General features: G+C 38.4%; 1 protein-coding gene across 1 annotated transcript; it reads left to right on the forward strand.

Moving 5' to 3' along the window:
• Nucleotides 1-10,933: 10,933 nt before the first annotated feature.
• On the forward strand, nucleotides 10,934-13,728 carry LOC121384489 (beta-1,3-galactosyltransferase 1-like). The gene has a single exon (XM_041514897.1). It carries the CDS (start codon nucleotides 11,396-11,398, stop codon nucleotides 12,608-12,610), a length of 1,215 nt encoding a protein of 404 aa, XP_041370831.1. The 5' UTR covers nucleotides 10,934-11,395; the 3' UTR covers nucleotides 12,611-13,728.
• Nucleotides 13,729-14,313: the final 585 nt, after the last annotated feature.

Raw genomic sequence — 14,313 nt, forward strand, 5'->3', positions numbered from 1 at the left:
ATGGTATGGGTTTGTACGAAAACGCATTAGGGCCAAGCAAAAAATGTTTTAGTTTTTTCGAAGTTCGAAATAGTTTCTGATCATTTCTGCGACTGCGCACACCACACAACTATTTCAACGACTGAAGATCTATATTTTAACTATTATTTTATATTCTTAATAATGTAATTAAACAAGGCAGGTGTCTGGTCTGTGCCTTTGGCAGTGTCCTGGTTAATATTACCTCGTATTCTGTCATATGTTTTATAGATTAAAGGGTGGCAGGGTCTTACGAATTACTTAATGTTGTTGTTGTAGGGGTCAACCGAGGGGCCGCCTCTGGTCCATCTTCGTGAATCGTCCGGGTGCGTTTCTCTCTTCACGGCGGGCTGGACACGTGAAACATTCTGACGCTCCATTTCTCTCAATAACTTCACCACCTTTGGAATCTTCTGTGCTACTCTTCTAGTGGCACCATTTGGTCACACCAACGTTCGAAATATGATTGGTAATTTTCTTTGGTCAAAATATATTAACCAACTCTCCTGTGGGCTTGGGCCAATCATTCCACTTCCCCTCCTAACCTCCCAAGGGCTTAAATTATATTTATTTTTAATAAAGTTAAATTTTATTATTATATTTAGACCAGCCCATCAAAAACTGCGTCAGGGTTAGGGTTTTTTATTATTATTATTCTATTATTTTAAGTAGTTTAGGAGTAAATTTTGTTTTAAGCGCGCAGCCAAAATTTATTAACCACCATCCCCCCATTATTATATTTTGGCTTTAATATTCTAAATTTCAAAATTGTCTTTAGTAGTTAGGAAGTTCCTGTCCCGGAGGTAGGACTCGGGATAGGCGTGTTCGAAACTCTAGTGGTATATGGACACGTTAAACCCAGTTAATAATAATAATAATAATAATAATAATAATGACTGAAAGGGAAACATACTGAAGAGCATTAGGGCCAAGCGAAAGGTTTTTTTTCGAGTGGCCCTAATATTTTTATGTATTAACATTTACAGAGTATTAACAAAATATTTATGTTGTTGTTGAACACGTCTATTTTATCTTCATATTTCGAGCAATATTTCGCTGATGAAAGGAAATTTGAAGAAGGCTATTAAACCATCGGCTATTACAGAGTGTGTTCTGAGTTCGCTGCCAATGTAAGATGTTTCCGCCTAATAGATTCTTGTTTACAATATCAGTGTCTACATAGTCAATGTGTTTATGTCATCCTAATGTTAGAAGTATTTCAAACGGGTTTCGATCTCCCTATATGTTGGTTGTTTTGTTTAACGATACTACTAGAGAACATTGATTAATTAATCATCGGCTATTGGTAATTTCCGACTTGTAGTCGTCAGACAAAACCCGCTACATTTTTCTTAATGCAGCAAAGGATCTTTTATGTGCACTTTCCCACAGACAGGAAAGCAAATACCAAGGCCTTTGACCAGTTGTGGTCGATCGCCCTATAGGTTCGTACGTACGACATACAAATACATATTAGGAAATAAAATTTGGATTGATCTAGTACAAATATTAGGATGATCAGAAACACATTTAAGATACAAGCACTAATATTTTATGTAGAAAACATCCATTAATTTGACATTTTAGTCATTAAAATATAGTAAGATCAGAAACGTATTTCTAGCTCAGTCAGCTAGTGGAAAGGTGCCAGAAAGTCGTGCTAGAAAAACCATCTAGTACACGTCCCCTAGACGGTAAAGGCCGTCCCAATCTAGCGCAGCGCATCGGCAGCGTGTTAACAGTGAAGCTGTCCACATTTTACGCAGCGTGTCAAGCAGAAATAAAAGAGGGAGGAAGTTGAAAAGAGGAAAAATAAAACGGGTTTGATTTGAAAACATGGCTCCCAGGAACACAAATTTTGAGTAAGTTCATTTTAATGTATTCGTATAGAAGGAGACTACTTGATAAAAAATAAAAAAAACGCAAGAGGAAGGTTTGGGTACACGGCATCTTGCAGAAAAGAACTCAATATGGGTGTGCCATCGTCTTGTCAAGGAACTAGAACTAGACACGGGGAGGTTTAAACGCTTCTATCGTCTGACAATGGACCCATTCAAAGAAATGTTACTTCTGATTGGACATACTATTTTTTTTAAATAACACTAGTTTCAAGGCTCAGTGGGTAGGTGTAAACCACTTGCACCGACCAGTGATCCATAACTGGTTCAACAAAGACCATGGTTTGTGCTATCCTGCCTGTGGGAAGCACAAATAAAAGATCCCTTGCTGCCTGTCATAAAAGAGTAGCCTATGTGGCGACAGCGAGTTTCCTCTAAAAAAAACAGTATCAGAATGACCATATGTTTGACGTCCAATAGCCGATGATAAGATAAAGAAAACAATGTGTTCTAGTGGCGTCGATAAATAAATATTTTTTTACTTTTTTAATATTTAAAAAAATAACACTAGTTCCGGGCAGATGATTCCATCTCTAGAAAGACTGGTATTACATTTTTATTTCAACACTAAATAACTCAGTACTTGGTCAATTTGTTTTTAAAATATTAAACTGGATTTATTAAAGGTATGTAGGTTATATGACATTGTGTAATTCACCGACACACATAAAATACCAGTACATGTATGTTGTTATTAATACATTTAAAAACATTCATTTTGGTATCCTGGTATCTTTTATTTAACGTGTTTACACTACATAATTCAAATTTTAAAGATAATGAAAAAACAAGTCACGTATATCTAATAGCAGAGGAAGAAAATATGACTAAACCATTATTTTGTAACGATACGATTGTATATACATGTACATGAATAAGTACATGTAGTTCTAAGGCACTCGTATGTCACGGTATCATTGTTATCATTGTTATACCGCCATGCGGGATTCCTGATGATTTCTGTTTGCGGCCATTGCGTTTGATTTTGTGTGTTGCGCGTATTTTGTACCGTTGATTGCAAAGAAAGTTGGGTGTTGGGATAAAATTCAGCTTTGTATAATAGTTCGTGAATTATAAGTTTGACGTCTGTCTTCTTCTGTCGAGTTAAACGTATCAGTGCAGGTTCTTGAGATTTCAAAAACATCTCATCTTCATCAGAAGGCGCATCCGGAACCTTACTATCACACTGGCCTCTTTGGAGATACGTCAGCATAGCCAAACCAACAGGATCTAATTCTTCAGATTTTCGGGACCTTTTTGATCGTTGCTCTCGACACAGATAGTGGTTCGATGGTAGTCTTTGAAGTAGATACTCCTGGATTACTTATTGTATACGACTCGTTACCTTCATCAGTAAGACCATCCAATGTCCTTGGTAGAATATCATTCTTGTTCTGTGTGTGATGCATCCTCTGTATCGTCATTGACATCTATTTTTAATACCAGGTTTCTGCTTGTTCTGTAAAATAAAGTAAAGTAAGGTTTGTTTTCTTGGGGGGGGGGGAGCGGTTTGCTAAGCATTCTGAACTCTATACGAGTTTTCGCTAGATATTATTTTTACGAAACGAGTGAACTTCCCACGGTATCTGACCTCACTTTCATTCCGTCAGATACCACTGGAAGTTAACGATTTTTGTCAAAATGTTATCTAGCGAAGACGAGTGTGGTATTTTATTTATTACCCACCTTCAAATATTGTAAACTTTGACAAAATGTCAAGTAAACGTAATGTTTTCTTCGATCAGTAGACTACCGTATGTATAACGACGTCGCTTACAAAACAATTAAAATATATTTTGTTTAACGATACCACTACTAAAAATAATTGATTTATTAATCATCGGCTATTAGATATCAAACATTTGTTCATTACGCCACATAGTCAGCGGAAACCCGCTAAACAAAATGTATTAGTAGCAAGGGATCTTTTATACGCACTTTCCCACAGACAGGAACAAACATACCACAAGCCTTTGATACACCAGTCGTGAGGCACTGGCTGGGACGGACAATCTTACAAAATTGACACACCCAGATGTTCATCAGGTGGGTAATAAAATGTATTATCTATGAAATGAATAATTCACTTACTCAGCATCCAGAATATACTTGTCAAGAAAGCATATGACAGCTGCATATTTCCATGGCCGCTTATTGCTCTTGGCCGCTTGACCACTGTTTGTTTTCTTCTCTCGTTCAAGTCTAACGTATCTGTCTCGGAGAGTTTTCCAACGGTTTTTGCAATCAGATCCTCCGAACGTAAATGTATTTTATAATACATATTATGACAATACATGTAATATGATAGTAGTCATAAGTATTATTGTTCTATTACAGGTACCTAGCAACAGGTGGTTCAGTCAGAACTATTGCGTTCAGTGACAGAGTTGGAGAGTCTACATTACAGAACATCATCACAGAAGTGTGTGAAGCTATTTGGGAAAATGTGCCCCCCCCCCCCACACACACACACACACACCCACCCACCGGTGTATCTTGCAGCGCCACAGTGTGAAGAAGACTGGTTAGCTATTGCGACATTTTTCATAGTATGGAACTATTCCAACTGGATTGGTGCCCTAGACGGGAAACATGTAGTCATCCGAGTTGCCGCCAATACTGGGTCACGGTATTTCAACTACAAAGGAACATTTTCGTTGTTTCTGTTGGATCTTGTGGACATCATTGTTGATGTTGGTTGATATGGACGCAACAGCGATGGTGGCATCTTTGCGAATTCAAACCTTGGTTCAGCACTTCAAATTCAAAAGCTACACCTTCCTCAGGATACTGGTCTGCCAGGAGCTCACGACTTAGGACCACTGCCTCTCGTAATTGTAGCAGATAAAGCCTTTCCTTTGAAGAAAAATACAATGCGACCATGTCCTGGTTGAAATTAAATTTGTCTGGGGAGAAGCGTATCGCACATTATCGCCTCTCAAGAGCCCGTCGTATTGTGGAAAATGTTTTTCGCATTCTTGCATGTAGATGGTGTGTGGCCCTTAACCATAAGTCTGACGCCATATAACCGTAAATAAAATGTGTTTGAGTGCGTCGTTAAATAAAACATTTCTTTCTTTTTTCTTTCTTGCATGTAGATGGAGAACATATAAAAAAATCAACTTGAAAGTTGATAGTGTACAAAAGGTAGTATTGGCGACCTATAGTCTTCACAATTTCCTTCAAAAGTCAACAAAAGGATCAACACTGAATGCACCAACAGATGAGTAAGCCGAAGATGTTCCTGAAGTTAATGGACTGGTGAACATTGCCGCAATCAGAAATCACCCTGCTGCAGATGCTGTGCCCGCAGCTGATACCCGGTCTGCCAACAAATATACCAATTAATTATTACGTCAACAGTTAGCGATTACAATTTATCATGTGACAATGACATGAATTCCCAAGAAACATCAAGATGTAATCATTTCAGCTGGATCTTATAAAAATGGAGACTCAAAGATAGACGAAGAAGGTGAGACCCAATGGGATACTCTTGAGTTCTCAATCGCTGTATCAACGCTATCGTTCACCTTAGAGCTCAGACATATATATGGTATCTGTATCACCATGCTGTTAACTTATTAATCATGTTTAATGATAGAAAGTGAAATACAAGAACCTGCATCACCAACTTCTGTTACTTCATTTATAGTCTGGTGAAACAAAACAAAGAAAAACTACTCTGTGTTAACTGGTGGAGATCCGATGGCAAGATTCAGCACTCACAATCAAGAGAATCCGGCAAGAAACGTTCGGTCAAGCACAGAGAATACAGCAAAATCTACAGCCAAGCGAGTACTTCAAGATAGATGACGGAGTTGGGATTGTTGATGGCCATACCGTATTTCAATTCTTCATCACCTAGATCTACACCGACCTACAGCCAAGTGAGTACAATGAAAATCTAACTGACTACACATCGAAGCGACAACACAATCTACAGCCAAATACAACAGAACCATGTATAATTGAGTGGATCACAGTCTTGCGAAAAAGAACTTTTTCTAATCAAGATGTCACAGAAATAGAACTTACAGAGCAGTTGGACCAACAGAAATGCATCAATATTCGTGTCAACGAAAACCAAAAATCCGGATGAGTAGCTAACCATGGAATTCTTCAAAACGGAACTTTCCAAACTAGGTCTTACATAACGGTAAGATGTTATTTGACAAAAGAAATTATAAATGACATGCAACTCTATGTCCATTACAAATACTCTGTTTAAAATGTTCTTTTCTAAATGCTAACTCAAATGTACATGTACTTATTTCAATACCTATCAATTGTTATAATTAATTATCAATAACAAGTAAATTAAAATTAAAATGTAAGCTTGACATTCATGTAGCCAAACACCATGTATGCGTTTATACAGACAACACCACCGACTGTGACCGGATTCGAACTGAAGACGCCCATCTGCAATTGCCTCAGACAACGATAACGCTAACCAACTGACTTAACAAAATTACGATACAAGCCAAAAACATGTCTGATAGATGAAACAGTTTATTTGTTCTACAATATTTCGGACACGGGAAGTGTCTTTCTTTGCACAGGGGAGAACTATCAAAGTGGAAGATTTACAACTATATTCAAATGTAATTTATATATATGCTAGCCATCAGATCAATTATTATGAAACTAAATTACAGCATCAAGAATACTACGAATGTTTAATTGTTACCCGCATCTGATACCCGGTCTGCCAACACACATACCTATCAATTATTATGTCAGCAGTTAACGATTACAATTTATCATATGACAATGAGATGAATTACCAAAGAACATTAAGACGTAATCATCTGAGCCGGATCCTTGAGGTCTCAGTCGCAGTGTCAACGCCATCGTTCACCTAAGAGCTTAGACATATATATTTTATTTGTATCATCATGCTGTTAACTTATTAATAATGTTTTATGTTGGAAAGTAGAATACAAGAACCTACATCACCAAATTGGCACTTCTGTTTCTTCATTGACATTCATAAGCAAAAATACACTGTGTTAATATATTAGCGTGTGAGTCTTTGCAGATTGTTACAATGTTTCTGGAGAGCGCTGGCTACATGTGCTTAGATCGTGTGTTCGAACTCATTCGGTGGACCCAGTATTTCGAAGGCCGTGGTATGTGTTGTCCTGTTTGAGAAAAACAAATCCTTTGAAGTTGGGGGAAATGTGTTTTTTAGTGTTTGACATTCAGTACACAATGATTAATTAATCAATGTGCTCTAGCAGTGTCGTTAAACAAAATAAATTTTACTTTGTTAGGCCTCTGAAAATTGCGAGAATGATAGTGTCCCTTTAGTCCAGTTTTGCTCGACCCATATTTCGTTCGCGTATTAAATTTAGGTCATCGTGTACATGGTCAGGACGGGTTACGCTAAAACGAAATGAGTCACCTGAATCTGTTTTTGCGTAATCCATAAGTGGGTTTACGTCAATTTTCAAGTCTTAGTTCAAGTAAAAGTTTTCTTTAACAACACCACTTCAGTGTTTTAGCTAGGATTTTGACAGAGCAGGGCAGTAATTTATTAGAAGGGTATTTTAAGGTGAACGTCGTATTTTTAAACAAACAAACAAACATTAATTTTCTTTGTATTCATGCTTCTTTTTAATTTACTAACCTTTTTTCAGGGGTAGTGGAGGCAACAAAATAATTCTTAAATTTCATGAAGAAGTACATTCATTATTAATGTATTGTACCAATGCATTAAATATAGACACAAGAGTAAAGTAAAGTTTGTTTTATTTAACGACGCCACTAGAGCATATTGATTTTTTTTATCTTATCACCGGCTATTGGACGTCAAACATATGGTCATTCTGACACTGGTTTTTTTTAGAGGAAACCCGCTGTCGCCACATAGGCTACTCTTTTACGACAGGCAGCAAGGGATCTTTTATTTGCGCTTCCCACAGGCAGGATAGCACAAATCATGCCTTTGTTGAACCAGTTATGGACCACTGGTCGGTGCAAGTGGTTTACACCTACTCATTGAGCTTTGCGGAGCACTCACTCAGGGTTTGGAGTCGGTATCTGGATTAAAAATCCCATGCCTCGACTGGGATCCGAACCCAGTACCTACCAGCTTGTAGACCGATGGCCTAACCACGACGCCACCGAGGTCGAGGTCGAGAGAGAGAGGTCGAGAGAGAGAGAGAGAGAGAGAGAGAGAGAGAGAGAGAGAGAGAGAGAGAGAGAGACAGAGACAGAGAGACAGAGAGAGACAGAGACAGAGAGCCAGATACAGAAAGACAGAGAGACAAATACAGAGAAAGACAGAGAGAGAGACAAATAAAGAGGGGTGGGGGGTGGAGGTGTGTATTACCAGTGTTTTTCGATATCGTCAATATCATATATTAGGGGAAAATGTTTGTTTTGTTTAACGACACCACTAGAGCACATTGATTTATTAATCATCGGCTATTGGATGTTAAACATATGGACATTTCTCCATTAGTAGCAAAGTATTTTTTTATATGCACCATCCCACAGACAGGATGGCACACATCACGGCCTTTGATATACCAGTCGTGGTTCACTGGGTGGAACGAGAAATAGCCCAATGGGCCTATCGACGGATATCGATCCTAGATCGACCTTGCATCAAGTGAGCGCTTTACTACTGGACTACAACCCGTCCCCATATATTAGGAATAATACACTGTTTTTATTCCTAATATACTCTTCAAAAAAAGTAGGGGAACCTGAAATATTAATGTTAATATCAACTATTAGACCGAACATACGTTTTGACCACAGACATCCTAATAAAGAACGTTCAGGTCTGTTCATCAACACACCGAAACACATTCCATAGTTTGCACATGCATCACGCAGTTGCCCGTACACGTGCGTGGGGTATCATTTTCGATTTTGTCCATTTCCAGGAAGGTCCATTAATCACTGTGGAACATTATTTCTGTCAATCTTTTTCATTCTGTTGATCATACAGTTGTTATTGTTTTGTTTTTAGTCATTTTTATTGTTTGAATTTGCGATTTACGTCAACTTTCAAATTTCACTTCTGACCCCCAATCGTCCTTCAAGATTTTTGGTGGTCACAAAGCCTGCTATAATACTGAACTACCGGTTGTAATGTTTACCCAATTAATTCACTATTATCAGTATAACCATTCCCCACAGCTAATATGCCTTACAGTTTTGGCAATTGTAAATTCTTATTAGAGTTCCCATACTTTTTTGAAGAGTATATATGATATTGACGATACTAAGACATACGGGGGGGAAATATTCTCTTTATCTTATAATCTCAAGCTTGATACAACATGTTTTTGTAAACTGTATAAGCAACTTTAATTCCAGTCAGCCATTACGTGTTATACAAATGACGTAAGACTATGTGACACGGTGTACTATCCTGTCTGTGGAATGCTGCACACAAAAGATCCCATGCTGCTCATCAGAATGAGTAGCCCCTTGCGTGGTGACAGCGGGTTTCCTCTCTCATTGCCTGTATGGTCTTTAACCATATGCCCGACGCAATATAACATAGTCAAAAGATAATGTGCGTCGTTAAATAAAATATTTCTTTCCTGCATTCAATTGGAGATATCCAGTGAAACCGCCTGACTACAATGGATAGAATATCACATATATAATTCGTTTCTTTTCAGATCACCGCATAGGGCAGTACCCTATTCTACTTGTTGTTCGTTGGTGTTGACTGACATCCTGGTTTGAAGAGTGTTTCGATTACACCCCACTGATCGTTGGCGAGTCTTTGACGGAGACGGATAAAAGATAACACACTTCTTTGTGGTGGGCGAGACGTAACCCAGAGGTACAGCGCTCGCTCGATGCGCGGGCTACGAACCCAGTACCTACCAGCCTTATGCCCGAATGCTTAACCAAGACACCACCGAGGCCGGTCAACATTTATGACTATATTCAAATGCAATTTATATAGATTGTTTCAGATCTGAACAGATCAGGCCCTTTTAAGTGCGCCTATGGGCAACCTAGGGGACATCTTAACACCAGCTAGTGGTTAGTTAGGAGAGAAGATGGTAACACTTGTCCTTTCGGAACTGAGTCGTTAAAACTCGCTTTGGGCAACCTAGGGGACATCTTAACACCAGCTAGTAACTAGTTCCAGTAACGAACTACTCTCGATATACTCCGTTCCAAAACATATATAGCTCACTCTTTTCAATTCGGCGGACCCGTCAAAAATGCGCCAAATTTCCTTCATTCACATTGTGCACCTTATTCCCTTTGGCGTAAAGCCTACGGGACATTCCAGATTCCATAGCACCAAAACAATGCCTCCCCCCGCGCCTGAGGGAACAGAGAGAGAGAGAGAGAGAGAGAGAGAGAGAGAGAGAGAGAGAGAGAGAGAGAGAGAGAGAGAGAGAAATAGGTAAATAGTAAATGTTATTGAGCTTGTGTGTGTGTAGGGGGGGGGGGGGGGGTCCTGCTGCAGAGTTGATGGAAACCAGGGTTAGCATTCCCAACTAATTGTATTAGGCACCTGTGGACTGATCCTTACACCCCAGCAGACGATTGGCTACAATCTTTTAGAATGCCCAGGTCTACTTTTTCAGGTCACGTGTTATTCTCTTCCGTCTTGCTCCTGCGCGGTTCTGTTACTTCGCAGTAAATCAAACCTCTTTTTACTTGCTAATGTTGTTGTGTTTCTTCTTTTTTTTTGGGGGGGGGGTTCGGGGGGGGGGGGGTTCCATATGCACGAACTTACTGAGACGTAAAATCCACTTTGGCTATTACAAACATTAAGACAACCGGGAACGCACTGGATATAACATAGAGATATGTATACGCACTCTGGTCAAAACAAAAATACAACTGTATATGTAGTAGTCTAGTTTTAATCGTTGAAAAACGTTATTTGTTGGAAATATGTTACAATGGTACAAAATTCTGTGTTAACGTATATTCTGTTATTTGCATAATACGACAAATAAAAAAGTACTGCCTCCGTTCATCCATTAACTGAACCCACACTAGGCGATTGTGGGGATCGGGTTACGTAATTTTTAAACAGGCTGTTATCTAAAGTAAAGCATACCCCTAAAAAAAAACCTGAATATTATTGTGACGTAAATAGCAGACCAATAAAAAGACAATTTCTCAACACGACGTTTGTGAAGCATTCGGAAGCTTGTCATATTATCGCAATAATTCAGTAGTCCCGATTAACTACAGAAGAATTCTGTGCAAAAAGCATGTTTTTTTTATAGATTTATGTTTTCTTTCTTTTATGCTAAACAACAGAGGATATATATGAATTTTAAAATTCATTTAACAATGTTTCTTCTGTTATAAGCAGTTGTGTGTGGGAAAATAAAGACATACGCAGACGAAGTTTTAAACTGCGTGAAGAAGTCATACAATTCCTGTTGAAGGTTTCTACTTGGAATGTGAAGTTTGTACAGAAACCATCTGTCAATGTGTCAAACGTAAGTGACGTTTTTAGTGTATTCAATATGCCACGCAACTCTATTCACAGTGTGCGATCATGTCGACTCTTTGTGATCATCGTTCTAACCGTTTTCGGTTTGGCGAATCTGGCCTGGTTGCTAGTTTGCACGTACAACCCTGGAAGATGTGTTTTTAAAACCGAAACTGGAACCAGAAGTATGAATCGAGTTTACTACCATAGCGAAGCTGTTGTCTCTAGTCCAGGCTTACTCCCAACAGTCGCATCAACCAAACAAACTCCGATAACAGTTAAATCAACCAAACGAACTCCGATAACAGTTAAATCAACCAAACGAACTCCGATAACAGTTAAATCAACCAAAGGAACAAAAACGACAGTAACAATAACGCAGGAGATGAAAACAAGTCAGTCAAACAGTGAGACTAGCGAGCGTCCGGATACGTGCAAAAATTGTTTTCAGCATAATTTTAAATTTATTATCCAAAACAGGGCAGTTTGCAATTCATTCGTCAAAAAATCAACAATAGACCTCATAGTTCTGGTGTTCACAATCCACGGCCATTTCAAAGAAAGGGCTGCACTTCGACAAACGTGGCTGGCTGTGTCAAGATCGAATAGGGCTACCATTAGGTACGTGTTTTTGCTCGGAGACACAAAAGACGAGGACTTGAGCAAGAAGGTCGAACAGGAAAATGACGTACACCACGATATAATAAAAGAGTCCTTTGTGGATTCTTATCAGAATTTAACCTACAAAACGGTCATGGGATTAAAATGGGTGACGTACTTCTGTTCCAAGGCTAGATTCGTCATGAAGACCGACGACGACATGTACGTCAACCTCCCAGCCATCGTTCGAGTCTTGATCAAAGAGGAGACAGCTCTTCAAAGTTCCGTTTCCGGTTATTGTAAAGTCACAGCTAAACCAATCAGAGAGCCCAGGTCGAAATGGTACGCGCCTATTAGGAGTTATCCCCAGGAAACGTACCCGGGCTACTGCTCCGGAACTGGATACGTCATGAGCAAGTTTGTGGCCGTACAGATATATGAAATTTCGAAGATGGTTCCTTTCTTTCACTTGGAGGATGTGTATGTGTCGTTGTGTGTGAAACAGCTCGGGTTCAAATTACGACAACTGCCCGGTTTTCTTTCCAGAAGAAAGCTTGATCCTTGTCTCATGAAATCAAATCGCATTCTAACAAGTCATAAGGTACCAATGGATTTTCTTTATAAAATCATGGGTGCAAAATGTACATAAATAAATATGATTAATAAAGTAATTTTCAAAACCAAACCAAGAACACGTACTACGTATACGTAAATAAAATTTGATATTTATCAGGATAATCTTATGAAAGGAAATTTGACGGACATGAATATTGTAAATAGTAATTTTGTTCAGTAATGAACTCACTGATAAATATAATTATATAGAACATAAAATATTCGTACTCATCAAATTGTTTTAATCCAGCATATAACGGGTTCCCTATCACGATTTGAAGAGGTGATGTTGAATATATTATCCCTCTCATTAAACATTCCCATTGAAAACTGACCGAGACAGCTTTGCAGGACAGCTGAGAAATGTATAGAGAGGTGCAGAATTGGGAAATATTTCACTAGCCCGACGGACCAGAACCAACTAAAATTTACTAGCTCACCACAATTTGTACTAATTCGACAGCCTATACAAAATATATTATTGTTTAACAACATTTTACTATAATACTTGTATATATATAGGTGTGTATGTATGTATATATATGTGTGTGTGCGTGCGTGCGTGCATGTGTGTATGTGTGTATATGTATATGTATATGTATATGTATATATGTATATATATATATGTGTGGACACAGATAGTGTGCCACAAAAGTCCTCCCCAATCCCTCTGCATTTTGTTCATGCTGTTACTGGTAGACCACATCCCAACTTGGTAGGCAACTCGTTTTGAGTACTGAATTAAGGTACCCTGCAAGGGTAAAATGGTTTCCATTGTCTTCCTGGATGGGTAAAGGGGGTGGGACGTAGTCCAGTGGTAAAGCGCTTGGGTAAAGAAAACTCCCTGGCACTTCCACAACTTCACTGCATGTGACACTACCTCTATTTTCACCAGAAAAGGCAAAAGGACCACGTGGAACTGCAGCCATGATGTGACTTTTGCTTTTACCTACATGGCACCCAACTCTTGCACCAAAGTACTTGTAAATGGGGAAGTACATTTGATAGAGTAGACTAGTTCTACGTTGTTGTTGTTGTTGTTGTTGTTGTTTTTTTGTGTGGACTTCCCTAACTCTGGCTTCCAGAGACTGCAGTGAATTGGTTATGTGTTATTACATATTGTATATAGACATACATTTATTGTGTATGCTGATGAGTTGTAAAACTTAACGGCATATTGTCACAGACCACTGACCTATTTAATGGTCTAACAAAGTATTACCTGAACAAAAATAATTTGATTTGTCCCTAAATGTACTTTATTCAACTATCTTCATAACCACCATACTACATATTAATGATATTTTGTAAAACTAATTGAATTGTGGCAATGGTCCATAATTAAAAACCTAAAATTGCCGAGAGGGTTGACATGGATTTCACTCCATCATGGTTCAGTTAACGTGATGCGATGGCTAGATTTGGTTTCCAACAATTAATGTAATTTTTATTTATTATCCATTTTTAGAGAAATAATGTCCGTAAATCCGTGACAGTATGCCTTTAAGGCAATAAATAAACTTAAATTTGCAAGAGTCTGAGTGGACGTGACATTAGATGGGCATGTACATAGGTCCTTTCGAAGTGCACTGAACTGTGTGTGTTACTGTGTCAAGTGAATTGTTTAATAGAAACATATTGCATAAACAGAATAATACCAAAGCAAAACGATGTTAAGGCTCACAATTGACGTTGCATCTTTTAACTGAATATTTCAAAACTATCACCTTTTTTTTT

The sequence above is a fragment of the Gigantopelta aegis genome, chromosome 10 (assembly GCF_016097555.1).
Source record: "Gigantopelta aegis isolate Gae_Host chromosome 10, Gae_host_genome, whole genome shotgun sequence".
NCBI classification, from domain to species: Eukaryota; Metazoa; Mollusca; class Gastropoda; order Neomphalida; family Peltospiridae; genus Gigantopelta; species Gigantopelta aegis.